At 38.3% G+C, this 25,286-nt stretch overlaps 2 protein-coding genes across 2 annotated transcripts; both read left to right on the top strand.

Annotated features, from left to right (window-relative positions):
• Positions 1–8,015: 8,015 nt before the first annotated feature.
• On the top strand, positions 8,016–8,615 carry LOC138910164 (uncharacterized). The gene has a single exon (XM_070201387.1). The coding sequence runs from the start codon at positions 8,016–8,018 to the stop codon at positions 8,613–8,615; it is 600 nt and encodes a 199-aa protein (XP_070057488.1).
• Positions 8,616–14,462: 5,847 nt separating this feature from the next.
• On the top strand, positions 14,463–14,954 carry LOC138910163 (uncharacterized). Its single transcript, XM_070201386.1, has one exon. The coding sequence runs from the start codon at positions 14,463–14,465 to the stop codon at positions 14,952–14,954; it is 492 nt and encodes a 163-aa protein (XP_070057487.1).
• Positions 14,955–25,286: the final 10,332 nt, after the last annotated feature.

The raw sequence follows: 25,286 nt of genomic DNA, 5'->3' as shown, positions 1-25,286 counted from the left end.
TCGATAGTACTATTCTCGGTGAAAAACAAAAATGTCCTGAGTAAAGTACGATGTAGCAAAATTTAACGGAGATAGCGGTTTCTTAATATGGCAAAGAAGAATGAGAGATCTGCTCATCCAACAAAGATTACACAAGCTACTAGATGCTAATGCCAAAATGCCTGATACCATGAAAGCTGAGGATTGGGATGACTTGGATGAAACGGCTACTAGTGCAATTAGGTTGTACTTTTCAGATGATGCGGTAAATAACATCATTGATGAAGACACCGCACGTGGCATTTGGGCAAGGTTGGAAATCCTATACATGTCCAAAACGCTAACAAATAAATTGTACCTGAAGAAGCAGCTATACGCCCTACACATGGGTGAAGGTATGAATTTTTTGTCACATTTAAATGTGTTTAATGGATTAATCATACAGCTCGCCAATCTCGGAGCGAAAATAGAGGAAGAAGATAAAGCCATCTTGTTGTTGAACTCGTTGCCATCTTCGTACGATAATCTGGCAACAACCATCCTGTACGGTAAGACTACCATTGAGTTGAAAGATGTCACACCGACTCTTTTACTCAATGAGAAGATGAGAAAGAAGCCTGAAAATCAAGGACATGCTCTCATCACAGAAGGTAGAGGCAGGAGTTATCAAAGTAGTTCGAGCAACTATGGTAGATCCGGATCTCGTGGAAAGTCTAAGAACCGATCTAAATCAAGAGCTAGAAATTGCTACAATTGTGATCAACCAGGTCACTTCAAAAGAGATTGTCCAAATCCAGGGAAGGGCAAAGGTGAAATTAGTGGCCAGAAGAATGACGACAACACAGCCTCCATAGTGCAAAACAATGATAATGTTGTCCTCTGTATAAACGAGGAAGAGGAATGCATGCACTTATCAGGTACAGAGTCAGAATGGGTGGTTGATACAACAACATCTTACCATGCCACACCGATAAGAGATCTTTTTTGCAGATATGTAGCAGGTGATTTCGGCCTTGTGAGAATGAGTAACACAAGTTACTCAAAGATTGCAGGGATTGGTGAAATTTGTATCAAGACTAATGTCGAATGTACATAGGTTCTGAAGGACGTGCGCCATGTACCTGATTTGCGGATGAACTTAATCTCGGGAATTGCTTTAGACCGAGATAGATACGAGAACTATTTTGCAAATCAAAAGTGGAGACTCACCAAGGGATCATTGGTGATTGCAAAGGAAGTTGCTCATGGCACGTTGTACAGGACAAATACAGAAATATGCCAAGGTGAATTGAACGCGGCACAAGATGAGATTTCTGCAGATTTGTGGCACAAAAGAATTGGTTATATGAGCGAGAAGGGATTGCAGATTCTTTTCAGGAAATCACTCATTTCTTATGCCAAAGGTACAACGGTAAAACCCTGTAACTACTGTTTATTTGGTAAGCAGCATAGAGTCTCATTTCAGACATCGTCTGAAAGAAAATTGAATATACTTAATTTGGTATATTCTGATATTTGTGGTCTAATGAAAATTGAATTGATGGGCGGTAACAAATATTTTGTTATTTTTATTGATGATTCTTCACGAAAATTGTGGGTTTATATTTTGAAAACTAAAGATCAGGTGTTTCAAGTTTTCCAAAAGTTTCATGCTATGGTGGAAAGGGAGACAAGCTAAAAGCTAAAGCGTATCTGAAGTAACAATGGATGTGAGTACACTTCAGGGGAATTTAAAGAGTACTGTTCAAGCCATGGGATCAGACATGAAAAGACAGTTCCTGGAACCTCACAGCACAATGGCGTAGCCGAAAGGATGAACCGCACCATAGTGGAGAAGGTGAGAAGCATGCTCAGAATGGCTAAACTGCCTAAGTCATTTTGGGGTGAAACAGTTCAGACAGCCTGTTACCTGATCAATAGGAGTCCATCAGTTCCATTGGCGTTTGACATCCTAGAGAGAGTTTGGACCAACAAGGAGGTGTCCTACTCGCATGTGAAGGTGTTTGGGTGCAAAGCTTTTGCGCATGTACCAAAGGAGCAGAGAACAAAGCTGGATGATAAATATGTTCCTTGCATATTCATCGGATATGGAGATAAAGAATTCAGATATAGATTGTGGGATCCCGTAGAGAAGAAGGTCATCGAAAGTAGATATATAGTCTTCTGAGAAAGTGAAGTTAGAGCTGTTGATGATATGCCATAGAAGGCCAAGAATGGTATTATTCCTAACCTTGTTACTATTCCTTATACTTCTAACAATCCCACAAGTGCAGAAAGTATGACCGACAAGGTTGCCGGGCAGGGGGAGCAACCTGATGAGGTTATTGAGCAGGGGGAGCAACTTGATGATGATGTCGAGCAAGTGGATCACCCCACTCAGGGAGAAGAACAACCTTAACCTCTGAGGAGATCAGAAAGGCCAAGGGTAGAGTCATGCAGGTACCCTTCCACGGAGTATGTCCTCATCAGTGATGAGGGGAAGCCAGAAAGTCTTAAGGAGGTGATGTCCCATCTAGAAAAGAACCAGTGGATGAAAGCCATGCAAGAGGAGATGAAATCTTTGCAGAAAAATGGCACGTACAAGCTGGTTGAACTTCCAAAGGGAAAAAGACCACTCAAATGTAAGTGGGTCTTTAAACACAAGAAAGATGAAAATGGCAAGCTCGTCAGATAAAAAGCTCGATTGGTGGTAAAAGGTTTCGAGCAGAAGAAAGGTATTGATTTTGACAAAATTTTCTCACCTGTTGTTAAAATGACATCTATTCGAACAATCTTGAGCTTAGCAGCTAGCCTAGATCTTGAAGTGGAGCAATTGGACGTGAAAACTACATTTCTTCACGGAGATTTGGAAGAGGAGATCTATATGGAGTAGCTAGAAGGATTTGAAGTAGATGAAAGGAAACACATGGTCTGCAAACTGAATAAGAGTCTTTATGGGTTGAAGTAGGCACCAAGGCAGTGCTACAAGAAGTTTGACTTTTCATGAATGAGTCAAACTTACACAAAGACATATTCTGATCCATGTGTATACTTCAAAAGATTTTCTGAAAATAACTTTATTATATTGTTGTTGTACGTGGATGACATATTAATTGTAGGAAAAGACAAGGGGTTGATCGCAAAGTTGAAGGGAGATTTGTCCAAGTCATTTGATATGAAGGACTTGGGCCCAGCACAATAAATTCTGGGTATGAAGATAGTTCGAGAGCGAACAAGCAGAAAGTTGTGGTTGTCTTAGGAGAAGTACATTGAACGTGTACTGGAACGCTTCAACATGAAGAATGCTAAGCCAGTCAGCACACCTATTGCTAGTCATCTAAAGTTGAGCAAGAAGATGTGTCCTACAAGTATGGAGGAGAAAGGTAACATGGCTAGAGTTCCTTATTCTTCAGCAGTCGGAAGCTTGATGTATGTAATGGTATGAATCAGACTTGATATTGCTCATGCAGTTAGTGTTGTTATTAGATTCCTTGAAAATCTTGGATAGGAACATTGGAAAGCAGTCAAGTGGATACTCAGGTACCTGAGAGGTACCACGGGAGATTGATTGTGCTTTGGAGGATCTCATCCAATCTTGAAGGGCTATACAGATGTTGATATGGAAGGTGACATTGATAACAGAAAATCCACTACTGGATATTTGTTTACATTTTCAGGGGGAGATATATCATGGCAGTCTAAATTGCAGAAGTGTGTTGTACCTTCAACAACTGAAGCATAGTATATTGCCGCTACAGAAGCTAGCAAGGAGATGGTATGGCTCAAGCGGTTTCTTCAAGAGCTGGAATTGCATCAAAAGTAGTATGTCGTCTATTGTGACAGTTAAAGTGCAATAGAATTGAGCAAGAACTCCATGTACCATGCAAGAACAAAGCATATTGATGTGAGATATCATTGGATGCGTGAGCAGATGGAGAACGAATCTTTACAGGTCAAAAAGATTCACATGAGTAAAAATCCTGCTGATATGTTGACCAAGGTGGTACCAAGAGACAAGTTTGAGATATGCAAAGAACTTGTCGGCATGCACTCAAACTATAAGACAATGCTACCTCCTTCAGGTAAATGTGACTGGAGGGAGAGATTTGTGGAGTCCATCCCATAAATTAAGGAAGATAGCTTTCTTCCTTTGATTGGCAGTCATCTTTTCTTTTGCATTGTCAAATATAGTAGGTTGTAGAAGGAAAATGTCAAATTGTTAGGCGGAAGAAAGAAAATATTTGCATTGTAAATTTTCAACCAATCCTTCATTTTGATTGGTTGAAGAGGTAGGCTATTTCTCCTATAAAAGGAGAGTTTCAGCTTCTTCATTTCACCACACAGAAAGAGAAGCAACACAATAGTTGCAGGGAGTATTTCTCAGGCATTGTGAGAAATAGACTGTGTAGAGAAAAACAGAGAGTGAGCGATATTGTAGTGAGGTGGGAATATCAAAAGAGGGTTATTTCTTTTGAGTGTTGTAGTGGTCTTTGGAGTATTTTACTCGGACCTACAAAGTATAAAATTCCTTGCTATAGTGATATTAGTTGCTCGTCTCGGGGCCGTGATTTTTTCCTTTATTCAAAAGGGTTTTCCACGTAAAAATCTTGGTGCCGTTGTCACTCTTTTATTCTTGTTAATTACTGTATCTCGGTGCTATATTATTATTCCGCTTTTAGTACCGTGAATATTATTTTTGTAGGGGTTTATTCCCAACAGTTCATAATTACATTGGAAGTACCTACATCACTACAGGTTCATAGCATATAATAACAAACAAGGTTGTATTAAACACTTCAAATGAAGAGAACGTTGTTTCACTAACTAAAATGGTAAGATCTACCAAAACTCTGAATTTTTCAATTCAAAATCAGCTGCATTATTGTTATGGGGTTATGAAAGTCAATTGAACATACCAATAAAATTAACTCACTAATTACTAACTTAAAAGGAGCAGCGTCTTTCGCACAGACATTTCTTAGAAACGTGGGACATGCTACCATTACATCAATATCCAACTTATCATAGACATAGTTATTGTAACTTCCACTCTATGAAGTTAAATCGATTGTGTAAATCGAACATGAGGATGGGCAATAGAGAGCAAAGTGAAAAAGATCACTTCTTTAGGAATTTGGTTAACACTAAGTTTTTTGAGGAAGTCGTATATAACAGAAAAGTTCGAGAGTAAACATTTAGATAGTGGAAAAATTTTGCAAGAACTTCTACCCTTTAATTATCGGCCAGCACTTGGAGACTGTTTATACTATGAGATAAAGATTTTGGACAGAATGCTTACACATTGCCATACTCATCTTTGATAAAGAAAAATATTTCAGAATAGTCACTATGAACTGTTGGTTTCCTTAATATTCACATGTTACAGATCATGGATAGATCAAAAATGAATTTCTAATTAGTCAAAGAGCTACAAATGAATACAAAAATGTGATGCCTCAGTCTACACCTCTTTATTTGACAGACCTAAGTATGCTTTTTTTAATCATTTGACAATTTTCATGCTTTCATCTATTAACCTGTTCAGTTGAAAAAAGAAGAGACTATTATCTCAGATTACAACGTTAGCATTGCCATGCTTCAGGATGATCATAAATCAACCTTTTTAACCTCCAAATATCATCTAATCCTAATAATAGCTGCTGAGAAATTGCCAAAAGAAGTATTTAAAATTCAAAGTCAATTTCTATAAGTGAGCATCACGAGACATGCTTTAAAGAAGAGTATTCATTTAAGAAATCACTTAGGCAATTGAGTCAAGAGTGAGTTGAGGTCATGTATTGATAAGAGCAAAAATGCACCATGTTTCGAAAAGCTAAACTAAAAATTTCAAAAGTACCAAATTGAGTCCACAAGATCAGTTGAGGAGGAAGAAAAATGAAACACCCAGCAGCCGTAAAAAGAAAATCGAACTGCGCAAAATAGAGTGAGGAAGAGGATTGTTTGGATGCTTGTTACTCATTGTATCGTATTATATTATTATCCCAAAATAATATTTATTTTGATTGTTGTATTAAAATAGGTTGTATCATATTGTTAAATCTATTATTCCGGAATAATGAAAAGTCCTATTTTTCGAAACAACCGATTTAGTGTGATGAGATTGTTTCCTATTTTTCTTTCCAAATATGCCATAACTTATTACTCCGTAATCTATTTTACCCTTTATATTTTTTTTATTTTAACTCCAAATCTGCCACCTATAACCTACCTTGTCTTTGTCCCTTTTTTCTCCACTTCCAACTCCAACATAAAATTGTTAATTTTGTTTCACTAGTTTTGTTAGAATTTGCATGAATTTAATTGTTTAATCTATTTATAAGACATATTTGGTGATATGCGTAATTCTCGATAAATTTAATATTTAAATAATTGAGGGTATTTTAGTAAACTTATCAGTTATAGTATATCACGATACAGTCAAACCAAACAGCAAAATGCTATTTAATAACAACAAATAATATAATCTATCCAAACGTTGTATTTATAAAACGATACGATACAATATAATACAATACAATACAATACATTATAAAACGACGGTAACAACCATCCAAACAAGCGAGTCTAACTGCGTTGACAACCACGCTTTACAAGACCTACACTAGTTGCTCTTTGAAGATACATATCCAGAACTGGCTCCAGCCCTATGAGGATGAACTCAACCCAAATTACAAAGGTTTAATTCCAAACCTAGAAGGAAAAACAAAGAGGGAATAACAGAGATCTACCAACACAGACACAGGGGAGATTGAAGAATTGCACACCACGTGTTTGACAAAGCAAAGTACACCTCAACACCTGATAGACGTGGGAAATATCCTATTATAAATGGTAATCTTCTCCAGTCTTGCTTTGGTATGAAGAGTTATAATGGAAGTAACTTGGGCTTGAGTTCAATTCGACCAGAACTCTCGAATACCAAAAACACCCAGGAACAAGATGAACAGCCTACAATACGCAGCTTTAATTCCAAAGTAAGGGAGAAAACGAAGGGGAATAGAGAAATCTATACCTAGAAGAATCTAAAGAGATACAGAGAGGAGAGAAAGAGAGAGAGCACACAGGTGAGATGAGAAAGCGCTTGCGTGTTCAACAAAAGGGATGTACACCAGAAATCACTCAGAGGGCAGATTTCCGAAAACAACCCCGAAGCAGGGATGGGAAATTCCAAAAATAAGCCCGAAGCAGGACGACGATGAGCACCTCAAACTCCCGCTTCTAAATAAGTAGAATAGAATATACTCTTAAAAAGTTATTCCATCATGAAGCACAAGCAGGATAATTCTAACCATTGAAGAATAAGCCAACCTAATTCTTCGAAAATAACACATGAATGTTACAGGATATGATCAGACACCACAAATGTATTTCATAAGATCAGCCGGAGTTAGGTAACTCAATTGGGATATAGCTAGCTAGGATGCATTGTATTTATTCAAGCACTATTCCAATTAAAAAAATCATACATGTACCATAGGTTACAGTCTCTTGATATATGTATCTATCAAATTGGCTGTTTAAAAATATTATTAATATTAAAGCTATATATTACATCTCCAACAATATATTTTTAACTTAGATTACGAGAACCATTAGATCGGACTTTTTTTTTAAAATCTGAATAGAAATAAAAAATAATAACCGGTTCTTTAAATAAGCAAATCAATAAAACAAAGGAATTACTAGCATTCTATTTTTACATTTCAGTCTTTCTCCATCTTAGATTTTTTTCACTACTTCGAATCAAATATATTGTGAGATATGAATTAACTTATCACTGAAACAAATAAATCCTCCTTACTCGTGAACGAATATTATAAAATAACTCCTAAAACCCCAAGAATAATTGAAAATCCTCAAGGTACGTGAACCATACAGAAGGCCAAAATTAATGCCTAATCACTAAGTTCTATAGTTGTTACTGATGAGGCGTCTATATAAAGAAAGCAAATGGGCAGGGACAACGTCAAAATGGTTAAGTAACTATCCGCAAAGAGACAGAAGCAAAATCAATCTCTTCTTTTCCTTTGCGAAAAATGCCTTTTTTGCACAAATTCACAGTTCAAGTTCCCCTTCTCTTTTCCTTCCTCTTGCTTTCTCCTCTGTATTCAAATTCTGCTCCAATTTCAAAACCCAACAACAATAATGTCACCGCACTTATTAACAAAGCTTGCTCATCATTAACAAATAAAGTCTTGTGCATGAACTATCTCAAAAGCAATCCAAAGGTTATGGCAGCTGCAACATCAAAACCTTTAGACTTTGCTCTTGCCATTATTCATTCAGCAATAGGCGAAGCCAAAAATATTCATTCGTATCTGTCCAAACCCAGAGGAAAACTTAGCCCACCAGCTATTGAAGCTTACAATTATTGCAAAACCCAATGGGGTGACGTGGCTAGTGGATTGGAATGGAGTCTCAAGATTATAAGAAAGGATAAAGGCTACGCTCTTGATACAAGTACAGATTATGACTTTGTGGTGAATCTTGATCATGCCACCAATTGTGGAACTACCCTAGCCCAAGCAAAAATTCAAGATCCTGTAATAGAAAAAGGAAAAGAGAAGGTGCAGCTGGCTGTAGGAGGTGCAAACAAGATTCTTGAGTGGGCAAAGCCTCCCAAAAAGAATGACTAGTACACTCTTTATACAAAAGTATAAAGAATTCCGATATAATTAACGTAGTTAGAAACAGCACATTAAGGTACTTGACCAGTGCATTTCTTGATTACTATGTTAAAGAGAATGAGATTCCTCTCAAAATTGATACTTTTAGTGCCTTCTAACTCTATAAAATTGTTGTGACGAAGAATAGTTCAACCTAATCTACCAAATTCAAAGTAGAGAAAATGATCATCTTTTGTACATAAATATATAACGTGGAGTATCTAGAACTAAGCCTTGAGTTTATAGAAGTCCTGGTTAATGACACAAAAATGATATAAAACTAAATTTTAAAATATCAGAAGAATCATATACGTAATAGATTTCATATTCTGCTTTTAAACTTTGGCTTAACAAACGTACACAAGAACATGATATTATAAAGTACCCCAAACGGCCAGATTCTTGTAATATCATCAATTTTTTGTGTTAGATCTTCCTACTGAAACAACTGTACCAAAGAGTTCAGATAAACCACATTCTCTCTCTCTATAACAGCTAGATAAGCGACTGAACCACACGCTCCGACGGATGGAGCCTCCGGGCAGCGCTAATCAGGCGCGTCCGAAACAACTTAGTGTTCCTCCAGACGAGAAGAATACAACACCAGAAGTAATTGCCCCAAAATCTACTTATGCAAACACAATCACGGGAATCGCTAGCCCATCTACGGCACATGCCCACCATCCACGAGAATCAGTCATTGCTAGGCATACCACTCACAACGGGATGCCGGCTGTTATTTTCAAAGCCAAAGACTACTACGGCATAATGGCGGAGGAATGCAAACGCACCATTGTAGGCAGATTCTTGAAGCCTCGGCCACAAATTGACAGAATTAGGTCAAGTTTCAGGGAACAATTTTCGATGAAAGGATCTGTTAAAATTGGGGTATATGATAATTACAATGTATTTATCGATTTCACAACTATCCATCTAGTACCGAAGGGTGATTGAAATCGAAGGGAAACAAATGTGGCTTCAAAAATGGTCCCCTGACTTCAAACCAGAGGAGGACAGCCCAATAGTTCCGGTATGGGTTCTTCTCCCCGGGCTTCCGTTTAATATGCATAACTGGCACTATGTGAAGCAAGTTTTAAGTTCAGTTGGCACACCATTGACGCTAGATGTCGCAACTTATGGGAAAACTAGACCTAGCATGGCCAAAGTAAGAATAGAGATTGATCTCCTTAAACCTCAACTTGAATCTGTTTGGGTTGGCTCGGAAGATGAGGATTCTCCGCTTAAAGGTTTTATCCAAAAGTTGGAATATGAAGGAATTCCCAAATATTGCAAACATTGTAAGAAACTCGGGCATAACATGATGAACTGTAGGTTTCCAGTAAAGAAAAACATGATTGAAACCACTAAAGATATTGGGAACCAGAATGTGTATAATTCTGGAATAGCAGGTCCTTCAGGAAAGGATAATATTGAAAAAAAAGCCAATGAACTAGGACACCAAAGACACTGAAAAAGCTGGTTCAAAAAGAAAAGATGATCCTATATTTACAAAGGAAGTAAAGAATACTACTGTAAATGAGAACCTCCAAACAACTGAAACAACCTTAGCTCACACCAATAAGACTGCAAAAAATAAATCTGACCCATCAGTGGGTGAAAGGTTGAAGAAGAATAAGAAGAAGAAACAGAAAATAAAAAAAATACCAAAAAAGAGGAGCAAAGTCATATTCAAACCAGTGCAATCTCATGAAAGTAACAGAAAAAGTCAGACGAAGAGCTTTATCTTTACTCAAAACGAGCACTCTCTAGCAATTGTGGAAGAAGATATTCAGATGCAAGGAAAATTCAACAGTAAGAATCAAAATTAGCAAGATCACTCTACGACAGATGAAAACATCAATGATAAGGAAGTGAAGAATTCTTCTAATGAGGTCACATGGAATACAAGGCAGGGGAAAGTAAATAAAGAAGAACATGACATCAGTAAAAGTGTCGATCAGGTTCATCAGGTCGATCCTACGAGCGACAGCAGTAGATCGTCTAGCCTACCTTCAGAGATCATCAAACATTCAGGAATTCAGTTGGTAGTAGATCTGAACTCCTTCAACTTAAATCATCCAACAGAGAACAGAGGGGTCGCTGAGAATCCTACAGGAGAAAACTTGGATAACACACACTCTACATGCAATAAGAAAGCTGAAGGAAAAGATCAGAAGACGGGTAACAATACTCAAGATAGTAGGGATACAAGAAATAGTTCTCCAGTGACAAGAGGAAGAAGTCAAGTCGGGGGAACTAGAAAAAAGCATAAAAAGAAGAATGATCCTTCACAAAAAAAGAGTCAAAAAAAGGACACCTCCCCTACAAGTTCTAATGCTTAGAACAATCTTCTGGAATATTAGGGGAGTTAGGTCCAAAAAAGCCATTCACAGGCTGAAACACTTATTCAATATCAACAATCTACAATTTGTAGCCATTTTTTAGCCTTTTATTAGTAATGAAAAGCTTGATGGATATAGGAAATTTCTTGGTTTTCAACATAGTACCTCCAATCGCAATGGTCAAATTTGGTGTTTTTGGAACAACAACTACCACCATACGTTAATAGCAGAGGATGAACAACATATAACTATAAAGTTTGATGATGGTATCAACAATCAAAGTTCTTTCATAATAGCTGTATATGCTAAATGTACATCAGCTAAGAGAAAGAACCTTTGGTACAGCCTGGAGAAAGATAACCTTAGCATTGATAGTCCATGGTGCATTGGGGGTGACTTCAATGTGATTATTGATCCTGATGAAAAGCTAGGAGGAAATCCTCACACAGTTCACAGAAGTTTGAATTTCATTAATTGTATGGATAATTGTGGGGTTACAGACCTGGGTTACACCGGCCCCAAGTTCACCTGGTGTAATAATTGGAGGCCTAACAAGAGAGTCTGGAAAAGGCTTGATAGAATTTTTGTAAATGACTCGTGGATTCAAAAATTCCAGCATAGCACTGTTAGGCACCTAGTGAGAACTGGTTCGGATCATAGACCTTTACTCATGAAGTGTTTTAACACCAACCACACTCACATTAGTTACTTCAGGTTTCTAGATTTTTGGGTTAGTCAAAACGATTTTATGGACATTGTCAAGAAGTTTGGAACGTAAACATTACTGGTAACTCAATGTGGATCCTCCAATCTAAATTAAAAAATCTTAGTAACAGGCTAAGAAAGTGGTCTAGACAGGAGATTGGAAACATCAATGACCAAGTGAGTAGATGGGAAGACAAAATTCAACTTCTGGAAAACATTGACATCGATATTAACAGTGAAGATAGCAGGGCAGATGCTAACAAAGCGCATGCTGAATATATAAAATGGCTGAGTATGCAGGAGTCTCAACTCAAATAGAAGACTCAAACCAAATGGTTTAAAGATGGAGATAGTAATACAAGGTACTTTCATAGTCTTTTGAGAGAAAATAGAACAAAACTCCAGCTCCATAGAATCAAGAATCATAAGGGTAAGTGGATCAAGAGTGAAGTGAACATTGCTAAAGCTGTTGTCAAACATTTTAAATCTCTATTCAATCTCCCTTAGCCTACCATCAATCCTAATATTTTGAATTGTATTCCTAATTGCATATCTGATGAGGATAATATCATGCTATCAGCTATCCCTAATGAAGAGGAATTAAGGAAGCAATCTTCAGTCTTAGTGTTGATAGCACTGCTGGTCCGAATGGGTTCAATGGTACTTTTTTTCATCATTGCTGGGATATTATCAAGAAAGATGTTATTGCCTTTGTTAGGGATTTCTTCAATGGTAAAAACCTTACCAAGTTCTACTCACGTACTTACCTTGTTTTAATCCCAAAAATTGAGGCACCCACAAATTTCTCAGAGTTCAGGCCTATCAGCCTTTCCAACTTTACCAACAAAATTATTTCCAAAGTACTTTCTCTTAGACTTAATCATATGCTTTCAAAACTAATTTGTGACAACCAAACTGGCTTTGTAAAGGATAGATTAATCACTGAAAATATTCTTTTTGCTCAAAAAATTATTCATAATATCTCCCAGAAGACCTCGGGGGGCAATATTGTTATCAAATTAGATATGGCAAAAGCCTACGATAGAATGTCTTGGTCCTTTGTCACATCAGTTCTAATGAGATATGGTTTCTCAGAATCTTGGATTGATTTAATTCACAATCTTATTTCTGGAGTGTAATTATCATTAATGGTTCTAGAGTTGGTTTTTTTACCTCCTCACAGGGCTTAAAACAAGGGGATCCCCTGTCCCCATCTCTCTTTATTCTTGTTGCCGATATCCTCTCAAGATCTTTGAATAATCTTAATCTAAATGACAATTTTACTCCATTCTCTATGCCTCGCAGGGGGCCTATTATTAACCATCTTGCATATGCTGATGATATTATTATCTTCAGTAGTGGTAATAACACCTCTATTAATATGATTATGAAAGTGATTAACGATTATGAGAGAAGTTCTGGCCAACTAGTCAATAGGGATAAAAGCTTCTTTGTGACTGCTCCTAACACATGTACTTTCAGAATTAATAGGATGAGGGATTGTACAGGTTTCATGGACAAACAATTCCCTTTTATCTATCTTGGTTGCCCTATTTATGTGGGCAGAAAGAAGGTGGCTTATTTTGACGACATGGTTCACAAAGTGATAAAAAGACTCAATGGTTGGCATGGAAAATTACTTTTCCATGGAGAAAAATTGGTTCTTATTAACAGTGTATTGCAATCACTTCCTATTTATACCCTTTCTGTTATGTGCCCTCCAAAAGCAACTTCTCGTCTCATTGAAAAATACATTGCCAATTTCTTCTGGGGAACAGATGGTGATCATAAGAAATATCACTGGAGATCTTGGAAGAATTTATGCTATTCTACAGATGAAGGAGGCATAGGAATTAGAAAAATGGAAGACATTAGTGACGTTCTAGCCATAAAAAGATGGTGGAGGTTTAGAACTACACCATCTTTGTGGGCTAACTTTCTTAAGAATAAGTATTGTATTAGAGCACATTCAGCAGCTAAACAATGGGCATCCGGTAATTCTCACTCTTAGAAGCATCTGACTAAGGTCAGAAAGAACGCAGAATTTCATATGGCATGGCAAATAAACTCAGGGAATTGTAGTTTCTGGTGGGACAATTTGTCTTCTAAAGGTCCTCTTGCAAATCTGGCCCCGGGTACATATAAAAGTCTGAAGATCCTTGTCAAGGACTTTATTCAGAATGGGGAATGGAATATCAATAAACTCCATGATATCCTTCCAAGATCTATGGTTCAGCACATAATGGAGATTGAGATAGGGAGGAGCACATCACCAGATAAAATTTATTGGGACCTTACGCAAGATGGAACTTACTCCAACAAGTCTGCTATGCAAATTATCAGAAGTAGCACACCTAAGGAGCAGTTACTAAGAAAGGTATGGCATTCTTCCATTCCATTTAATATTTTATTTCTTACTTGGAGATTATGGTATAGAAAACTACCATTTGATGATGTGTTAATCAACTTTGGTAAACAAATGGTTTCCAGATGTAACCGTTGTAGTAATCCTAAAACGGAAACTATTGATCATATTTTCATGGAAGGAGATGCAGCTACTTATATTTGGAAACTAATAGGTTCACCACTCGGAATAATACATCACAAAAGGTCAGTTAGATATACTATTAGCAATTGGTGGCAGGGTAAGAAAGTTAATGCAGTACATAAGTTGGTGCTATAAATTGCTCCCATTATTATATGCTGGGCAATTTGGAAAGAAAGATGCTCGTGTAAATATGGCAATCAAAAGAAGTTCAACCTACTCAAAATGGAGCAGCAAGTACTATGGACAATTAGAGCAGCAGTTTCGAAGGCCTTTCCCAGCTGCAATATTCCACTTCCATGGGCTATGTATTGCGACATTATGCTACAGCTACAACCTGTCCAAAAGATTACTATTGTCACCTGGAATAAGCCGGAAAAAGGCTCTCTTAAGCTAAACACTGATGGAAGCTTTATTAAAGAAAATGGGAAAGCTGGTATGGGAGGAATTCTCAGGGATGACAAGGGAGATCTAATCATGGCCTTCTCTGTTTTAACTCAAGGCAAAAGTAACAACTACATTGAAGCTCAAGCAACATGGTTTGGAATCAATTGGTGTGTTCAAAATGGATACACAGATTTTTGCCTGGAACTTGACTCTCTGATTGTAGCTAACATGCTGAAAGAAAAAAGGGCCAACAATTACAAAATGAATAACATAATTGAAAGTACCTCTCAGATGCTAGACGAAGCAAATGTCAACATACTGCATTGCTAACTAGAGGCAAATCAAGTGGCGGACTACCTTGCTAAACTAGCATCCTCAACTAATATAGACTCATACTTCTTTACCTTTCAGCAACTTCCTAAAGGAGCTAAAGGACCTTTTCAGTTGGATAAGAGTCAAATGCCTAGCGTTAGAACAAAGTTTGATAAGGCCAATTTTTTTGTTAGCTAATTTAGTTCTCTGTAAGGGGTATGGGATGCAAGAATTGTTCACCATGCCTGTTTTTGTGAAGGATAGCTTATTATCCTTTTGTTGTATCCTGGATTTTGGAGGTAAGGATATTTCCCCCTCTTGTATTCCTCTGCTATGATGAAATACAACTCCCAGTTAATCTGGGAAATTGAAAAAAAAAAAAAAACTTCCTACTGAACAAAAACTATATACAACAAGATCTAAGTTATTACGTTGATCAAAAAACAGTGACCATTTTGTTGAACCAATTCACACCCTATTTGAGAGTTAACTTCGTAGTCATGACAATGTGTCTCGTTGTGCGTTTTCTCCTCTTCACGTATTAGATGCTGTAGCTGTAAAAATAGGTTGGCCCTTGTTCCACTTGGATATAAAAAATGCATTCTTATATGGAAATTTAGATGAGGAGGGCTTCATGAGACTCCCTTATGCTCTTTCTGTTCATTCTTCTTCTTTTTCTTCTTTTTCAAAGTTAGCCAATAAAATCTTTTGCTAGTATTTGCATATCCATAGGCCATACGATTAAGTCTAGCATACCAAATTTCACATTGTCCTCATGATTATATGATAAGGTATATATGAAAAGCTAACATATGGATCAAAGGAACTAATATCCAATTCTATTTAAAATTATTTATGATAAAACTAGAACAAAAATGAAGTGTTCCTATACATAATGTCATGAAAATTTTTAATTATAAGATTTAAACATAATAACACCAATATAGAAATGATATTCTTCATATCTACGGAGCTAATAACGTGTTATGTAGGATAAAGTCTCAATTTTCACGCAAATTAATTCACATGATATGGTCCTTTTAACAACATTAGTGTTGTTTCGTACGTATATCCACGTTGCATATGTGAGATCGATTGGAAGTTCACAAAGGCTTCACGATCCCGCCGTTATGTGGTCCATCGCTCCTAGGTCAACTATCCACAAAAGATTAGTTTTAGAAAGATAGAAAAAATAGAACTAGCAACACATATATAGCTAATCATAAAGAACACAAAGTACCTTTTTAAACTCATTGTAAGGTGCTTTCCTAGTCTTAGTGCAATCACTAGCATCGTGATCCTTTTGATCACAATTGAAGTATTTCACTTTAGTCACTAATTTTCTTTCTTTCACACTTGCTATCGTCCATCTTATTATTACTTTAGGATTCTTGTTTGGTTGAGCCTTACGTTTTCACTGATTTTTCGTTTAAACTATTGGTTGAGCTAGAAGTTATAGTTACGTGCACTTTTGTATCTTCTTACGCTGCCTCATGCCGATCTTGTTCTAACTCTACATATTATCTCATATCATCAAACGCATTATTACGCTTATTATGAGTTAGATACATACATATACACTCCTAACTTTAAGGCAAAAAACATATAATCGCTTCAACTTGTTGCTCATTAATCAACTTATGACCCTGGTTTGGTAACCATAGTTCTACCATACTTAGTTTCAAGAGCATTCCACATATCCTTAGCAATGATCATGTCAGTCTAGAATTTCCTATGATATCATCACTACATAACAATGTAATACGTCTAGGAAATTCTTATTTTTCGCTGCTGGATTTTGCTAAAGCTTTTGATCTGGTGGTATCTAACTCGTGTTTTCAGAGGAAGGAGGACCACTTGGTCACGTTCCGAAATATGGTGGTCAAGACCCAGATTGATTATCTTCTTTGCAAGAAGACGTATAGAGGTTTATGCACAGATTACAAGGTTCTACCGAGTGAGTGGCTTTCGACACAACATAGGCTCTTGGTATTGCATCAAGGATCGACTATTAGCATATTTTTATTTGCGCTGGCGATAGATGTGCTGATGCGACACATCCAGGGGGAAGTGCCATGGTGTATGTTATTTGCAGATGATATATTGCTTATTGACAAGACATGCGGCGGGTTAATGTTAAGCTGGAGGTGTGGAGACAAACTCTAGAGTTTAAAGATTTCAAGTTGAGCATGACAAAAATAGAATACTTGGAGTGTAAGTTCAGTGTTGGGATACAGGAAGCAAAAATGGACGTGAAGCTTGATACACAAGTCATCCCCGAGAGAGATAGTTTTAAATATCTTGGGTCTATAATACAGAGTAACGGGGAGATTGACGAGGATGTCACACACCGTATGGGGTGGTTGAAATGGAGGCTCGATTTTGGTGTTTTGTCTGACAGAAATGTGCCACCTAGACTTAAGGGCAAGTTCTACAAAGCGGTAGTTAGACCGGCCATGTTGTATGGAGCCGAGTATTGGCTAGTCAAGAAATCTCATGCCCGAAATATGAAAGTAGAAAAAATAAGGATGTTTTGATGGATGTGTGGGTATACCAGAAAATATAACATTAGGAATGCATATATTAGGAACAAAGTGGATGTGGCTCCTGTGGAACAGAAGTTGCGGGAATCGAGGCTGAGATGATTTGGTCATGTGAGGAGGAGAGACGCAGATGCCTCGGTTAGGAGGTCCGAGAGTTTGCCCATGGCGAGTCAGATGAGGGGTAGAGGGAGGCCTAAGAAGAACTGGGGTGAGGTGATTAGGCAGGACATGACTCTGCTCCAGCTTACCGAGGACATGACCCTCGATACAAAGGTGTGGAGGTTGAAAATTAGGGTGGTGGGTTGATAGACAGTTTAGAGTTTTGCCTTGTCTTACCGCTAGTAGTAGTACTAGTCGGGTACTTTCCAATTCATAGTCCCTTGTTTCTATACGGTGTATCAGTATTAGCAGTAGGATTAGCACTATTCGTGTAGTTTCATATCCATGGATCTCTGTCATTACTCGTTGTATTATTTGCTTCTACTGTTTGATTATTTTGTTGTTGCTATTGTTTCTCTATTGCTCCATTTTTTACGTTCTTGAACCGAGGGTCTTTCGGAAACAGCCTCTCTACCTTCATAGATAGGGGTAAGGTTTGCGTATACACTACCCTCCTCAGACCCCACTTGTAAGTTCCACTGGGTTGTTGTTGTTGTTGAAATTCTTATTTTTCAAGCGTCATAGGCTTCATCCATAACATTATTTACATTCCAAATATTTATTCTTCCAGCACATACTACAGTTAATCTTTAAGTCTTTTAGTTGTTACCATTGAGCTTTTCACTTTTGATAATCTCTCCAATAATATTCTTTAAAGCAGTAGACATGGTCTTTGTGGAACACAAAAGCTCTACACCTTTATAAAATACAAAGTTTCACAATCAAACTTAAAGCACGCATGTTTAATATTTTTTCATACACATAAATGTAACTTTAGCAAATTGACAAAGCTAATAAATACAAACATAAATCTTATATTCGAAAGTTTACTATATTCCCAATTTATCCTCTAACAATGATAGATGTTAAATGTAAATTAACTAAATCAACTCTAGCCAAGTCACCAACTAAACAAGTAGTATATACAAAATATATACATGTCAATGATAAATCAAATATTTATTTTAGATTTTTATTTTAATTGATAGAATATCACAATTAGATTTGAAAAAAACATATTTCCAAGAACAAATCAAGGAAAATCTCAATATATATGCCTAAAACTTCACTTTAAAAATAGGATATTTATTTTACATAAGCATCTAGGGAGAGTGAATTACATAGACATATTATGTCGCGACCCAATTTCATCTTAGGCCGTGATGGCGCCCAACACCATTGTTAGGCAAGACAACACTGATCAAACTAATAGTTTCCCATTTAAATAAAATACTAAGTGGATAACATTTTCTCATTTGTTAAAGAGATTTAGAAATTTGCGAATGTGACATAATTTAAACGGAAGCAAACGAGTACAAATCGTAATCATATAAACGAATCCAAAATCATAAGTCTACTAGTATGTATGCCAAGACCTGGTGTCACAAGTATGTGGGCAATCTAGTAGAATATACAAAAGGATACTAGCCTACTGTCTGAAATGAAATAGACAGAAGACAAAAAATACAACATAAGGGAGACTCCAGCTGCTGCAGAACGGCTCGGAAGGCAGCTCACCGTGAAGTCTCGAGATGAGGATCAAATTTGCGCACCAGACTGGTAACCAGATGCACCTGCCGAGAGTTGAACGGTGCGAACTATAGATGTATCTATTACCTCGCTCGCGAATCATATATGCGACGCGGTCAAATATAAATATATCAACAAATCATAACCCTTCCTTGACTCTTTCCAAATTAAAGACAATTCGACTTGAAGCTTTTAAATCCTTAAAAATCCTCAACTCAGTTCCATTTGATACAATTAACAAATATAATCAATCAACTGTGTCCACAAGCGTGGTGTAAACCTAAAACTACCAGGACATAAATAGGAATAGTAGCTACGTACGAACTCTCGTCACTTCGTGCGTACGTAGCCCCACACAAATAACAACACATATTAATTAAGTTCACCTATGGGGTAAATTTCCTCTTACAAGGTTAGAAAAGAGACTTATCTTGTCTCAACGCTTACTTCCCAATTCAAGAATGCGCCTAAACCTCCAAATTTGATGCCAAACGACTCGGAACTAGCCAAAAATTATATAAATCGATCAATCTATTGATCAAAAGTTCATATCTCCGCTATTAAAGTGATTACCCAACCAAAATTGCAAGATTCCTAAAATTAACCCAGGGCCTACACGCCCGAATTCTGAAAAGTTTTGAAGAAAGTTGTTACCCATAACCTTAGGAGCATAATATATGATTTTTACTAAGTTTCATAATCATTTTCGTGGTAAAATCTCATTTTTATTAAACCCTAAGTTTTTCATCTCAACCCATGATTTCTACCAATTTTCATGTGAAAATCTACCCATTATATATGTACTAAACTCATATTTAGAAGAAATTACTTACCTCACCAAGCTAAGTCAAAATCCCCTCCTTAGAAGCTCTCAAATCACCCAAGAGTGGAAGAAAATGTGATAAAAAATGGACCTAACCCGTAATAATTGAGGCTCAATGCCTCCAACGGTTTCCACACCTACAGTCATAGGGCCGCACCTGCGCCCTCTCTTCTGCAGATAAGGGTCCACTTCTGCGGTATTCACTGGGCTGGTTAGGATCGTTTCTGAGGATGGGTACCCGCTTCTGCAGTCCCTCTTTTGCGGAGGATGGGCCTCATATGCGGAACATGGGCTGCCATCTTTTGGCCGCTTTTGCGAGGCTTTGCCCGCACCTGCATGCTCGCACCTGCGGCTGACCAAGTACATGTGCGGTTTTGACATATCTGGTGCATCAGCTGCTGCTCCAAATTCTCATCATGGTCCGAGCCTCGTCCGATTGACATTTGGGGCCCCGCCCGAACATACTAAAAAGTTTAAAATCATAAAACGGACTCGCTCGAACTCTCAGAACGCCCGAAACAACATTAAAACTAAGAATCGCACCCCAAAACCAATTGAATCAAACTTAAGAACTTCAAGTTCTTCAATTTACTTCCAATGCGCCGAAACGTACTTAAACTACTCGGAATAACACCAAATTTTACGGGCAAGTCTTAAATTATATTATAGAAGTATTCCCGGTCTTAGAATTCTATTTGGACCTCGATATTGTCAAAACCCGCTCCCAATCAAATTTAAAGAACTTTTAAAATCTTCAATTACCAACTTTCACTATTAGGCGCCGAAACGCTCCCGGGTCATCCAAACCCTGATCCGAACATACGCCCAAGTCCAAAATTATCATACAAACCTATTGGAACTGTCAAATCCTAATTCTGAGGTCATTTACTAAAAACTTTTGACCAAAGTCAAACTTGGCCTTTTAAGCCAACCTTAAGGAACCAAGTGCTCCGATGTCACCCCAAACCCTTCCAAATTCCGAACTAACCATTCCTGCAAGTCATAAAACAGTTAGAGCATGTACGGAAAGTGTTATTTAGGGCAACGGGGTTCTAGAAAGCAAAACGACCGGTCGGGTCATTGCATTCTCCACCTCTTAAACAAACGTTCATCCTCGAACGGGTTTAGTATAATACCTGAAGTGCTGAATAAGTGTGTATATCTGCTCTTCATGTCCTCCTCGGACTCTCATGTCACCTCCTCGACTGGCTGGCCCCTCCACTGGACCTTTACCGCGAAAATCCTCTTGGATCTCAACTGGCAATCCTGTCTAGCAATAATGACAACTGGCTCCTCCCCATAACCCAAGCTCTCATCTAACTGAATAGTGCTGAAGTCTAACACATATGACAAATCGGTGATACCTCCGGAGCATAGACACGTGAAAAAATGGATGAACTCCTGATAGGTTGGGAGGTAAAGCAAGCTCATAAACAACCTCCCCAACCTACCTCAACACCTCAATGGGCCTATAAAACTTGGGCTCAACTTACCCTTCTTCCCGAATCTCATAATGCCCTTCATCGGCGAGACTCTCAAGAGAACCTTCTCGCCTACCATAAATGATACATCACGCGCCTTCTGAACCGCATAACTCTTCTGTCTGGACTGTGCTGTGCGAAGTCGCTCCTAAATCAACTTTACCTTTTCCAAGGCATCCTTCACCAAATCAGTACCATATAACTTAATCTCGTCAGGCTCAAACCACCCGATAGGATAACGACATCGCCGACCATATAAAGTTTCAAATGGAGCCATCTCGATACTGGACTGATAACTATTGTTGTAAGCAAACTCGGCCAAAGGAAATAACTGATCCCACTATCCCCCAAAGTCAATCACACATGCTCTGAGCATGTCCTCCAAGATATGGACTGTCCGCTCTGACTGCCCGTCGGTCTGTGGATGAAACGCAGTGCTGAGCTCTATACGGCTCCCCAACTCACTCTGTACGGCTCTCCAGAAATGTGAAGTGAACTGAGAGCCTCTGTCTGATATGATGGAAACAGGCACGTCGTGCAACCGAACTATCTCCCGAATATAAATCTGGGCCAATCTCTCTGAAGTATAAGTAGTTGCAACTAGAATGAAGTGTGCTGACTTGGTCAACCTGTCAACAATGACCCAAACTGCATCGAACTTCCGCAAGGTCCGCAAAAACCCAACTACGAAATCCATAGTAATGCATTCCCATTTCCACTCTGGTATAGTCATCTGCTGGAGTAAGCCACCTGGCCTCTGGTGCTCATAGTTAACCTGCTGGCAATTTAGGCACCTAGATACATACTCAACTATGTCTTTCTTCATCTATCGCCACCAATAATGTTGTCTCAAGTCCTGATACATCTTCGTAGCGCCTGGATAAATGGAATATCGAGAACTGTGTGCCTCCTCTAGGATCTTATCCCTTAAGCCATCGACATTAGGAAAACATAAACGACCCTGGAGTCGCAGGACACCATCCTCGCCAATAGAAACCTCCTTGGAAATACCCTATAGTACCGTCTCCCTGAGAACTGCCAAATGCGGAACATCAAACTATCGAGCCTTGACCTACTCCAATAGTGAAGACTGGGAAACAACACATGCAAGAACTCGACTGGGCTCTGAAATATCCAACCTCACAAGTCTGTTGGCCAAGGACTGAATGTCCAAAGCTAGTGGTCTCTCCTCTGCTGGAATGAAAACCAAGCTACCCATGCTCTCTGCCTTCCTGCTTGAGGCATCCGTGACTACATTCGCCTTGCCTAGATGATAAAGAATAATGATGTCATAATCCTTCAGTAACTCAAGCCATCTGCGGTGCCTCAAATTGAGATCCCTTTGCTTGAACAAGTGTTGCAAACTGCGGTGATCAGTGTAAACCTCACAAGGCACCCCATATAGATAATGCCTCCAGATCTTAAAAGCATGAACAATCGCAGCCAACTTCAAATCGTGCGCAGGAAAATTCTTCTCATGGGGCTTCAGCTGACGTGAAGCATATACAATAACTCGCCCCTCCTGCATTAATACATAACCCAATCCAACACGTGAAGCATCGCAATACACCGTATATATCCCCGAACCGGAGGCAACACTAGAACTGGTGTTGTAGTCAAAGTTGTCTTAAGCTTCTGAAAGGTTGCCTCGCAATCATCGGTCCAACGGAACGGAGCACCCTTCTGGGTCAATCTAGTCAAAGGTGCTGCAATGGATGGGAAACCCTCCACAAATCGGTGATAATAACCTGCTATCCCCAAGAAACTCCTGATCTCAGTCGCCGAAATAGGACGAGGCCAACCCTGAACCGCCTCAATCTTCTTGGAATCAACCTTAATACCCTCGCCTGATACCACATGCCCCAAGAATGCCACAGAATCTAACCAAAACTCACATTTTGAGAACTTACCATATAGCTTCTGTTCCCTCAAGGTCTGAAGCAATGATTGGTGCCAAACCTATACCACTATTGAGTAGCGAGGATGGTCGATGCAGTTTTACCCAACAAGGTCGGGATCGATTTCCAGAGGGAGTTAATTGATTTAGAATTAGGTATTTATCTAAATCTAGATGTGTGTGTTGTTCCTAATTGTAATTCTAAACATGATGGTGTTGATTCTACTTCTATTTCTATTTCTATTATATGCTAAGATTAAAGCTAAGTATAATATTTTTGATGATAGTTTTCAAGTGTTTAAAAGGACTAGGGTAGTGACTTCCGCCTAGGTGGATATCTAACGGGTATCAAGAATCTAGGGCGAGTTTGATTTGATTGGGGTCATAATATAACTATCACACCCAAGTACTCACTTTATATTTCTCGGTAGTTTGAGTGATTTTGCCCAATTTGGCTTTCTCAAGTCCAAATGGGTATTCATGCAATACAAGTAATATTAGCTCAAGTCGGGTATTACTATCTCTAGGTTTAACCCTTTTATTAGGGCTATCAATTTCTTGAGTTCACCCCAATTCCTTATTAGCTTAGTTTTCTTAGACTTAGTCCATCTTTCTCAAGAAGAGCCTAAGTCACAAAGGCATGAATCAGTGTTTGCAACCACTAATTCTACAATTCTAGCATGAACAAGGCTAAATATCACTAACCCATAAACAATCAAGCCCTAAAATTCAAGACCCATTAAATACCCATACTAGGGTTGGGTTACAAACCTAGCTATAGGTCTAGGTACTCATAATAATAGCATAAATCAAAGATAAAGGGAAGATATAATCCATAATACTAAATTAAAAGATGAAAATCTAATGTTATAACGTAAATCTTGTACAAATTTTCCCAAAAGGGAAAACCTAGTTGTCTCACATACTCAGCAAAAACATAACCAAAATTGACAAAAAGATCTATTTATACTAAGCTGAAATTTTCGAACAAAAATACCCCGGTCGAAAGTTTCGCGGCCGCATAATTCTGATCGCGGTCCGAGTTTCTTCACATATGGACCTGGGTTGAACCTTGTTTCGCGGACCGCGTAATTTCCACCGCGTCCGCGTGAGAGACTTCCACGGCTGCGTAACTTTGACGTGGACCGCCCTTCTCATTTTTTCTTGAATTATGCACTCTCTGAACCTTAGAAACTGCGGTCCACGGCTGGTACTTTTGCTGCCGCATCTTCTTGTCGCGGTCCGTGTTCATGTTTGTGCCCAAAAACCATCTCTTTGATTCTTCATATTGCGGACCCTAAAATAATGGCCGCGTCTGCGTTGATACTTTCGCGTTCGCACTCTTTTGTCGCGGTCCGCGTTCCACACCTCTTGGCCTAGTCTTGATTTTTGTTCAGGTTTTGACTCCTTTATGAGTTGATTATGACTCATTTGTCTCATTTTGAACAGTCCCTTCCAACAAGCATATTAAGTTAGTTTCTGAGAATACCTTCACGCATTTTTGGCCCAAAACACAAGTAAAAGAGAGCAATTAATAGGCTAAAATCCCTGCTTATCAACTCCCCCAAACTTAAGCTTTTACTTGTCCTCAAGAAAATAAGGTAATTCCCACATCCACAAGAAAAAGAAAAGGATATTTCAGTTAGCCTAAGGTGAGTTCATCAAGCATCAATTGGGACTAACAATCACCCTCAACACAAATGAATTATCAACAACGTCATGTTATGACCTTTTGAGTTCCATAGCTCTAATGTGACACTAGAGCATAAAGAGTTGACTCAATTCATCAAGGAAGCTCGCTCTCTCGCGTAGGTCATTGTGGTTCCCAAACTCCTATTCCTCTACTCTCCATGAGTAAATCTCACTTTTTAGAATGTAACACTCAAAACAACAATTGTGAAGAAGTGCGCACATCAC

Source organism: Nicotiana tomentosiformis, chromosome 4 (genome assembly GCF_000390325.3).
Source record: "Nicotiana tomentosiformis chromosome 4, ASM39032v3, whole genome shotgun sequence".
In the NCBI taxonomy this organism is placed as follows: domain Eukaryota; kingdom Viridiplantae; phylum Streptophyta; class Magnoliopsida; order Solanales; family Solanaceae; genus Nicotiana; species Nicotiana tomentosiformis.
This window is presented reverse-complemented; position numbering and strand designations above follow the sequence as displayed.

Bases quoted from the DNA above. Each gene is read 5' to 3' on its own strand.
- LOC138910163 (XM_070201386.1), top strand. From the start codon at position 14,463: ATGGAGCAGCAAGTACTATGGACAATTAGAGCAGCAGTTTCGAAGGCC.
- LOC138910164 (XM_070201387.1), top strand. From the start codon at position 8,016: ATGCCTTTTTTGCACAAATTCACAGTTCAAGTTCCCCTTCTCTTTTCC.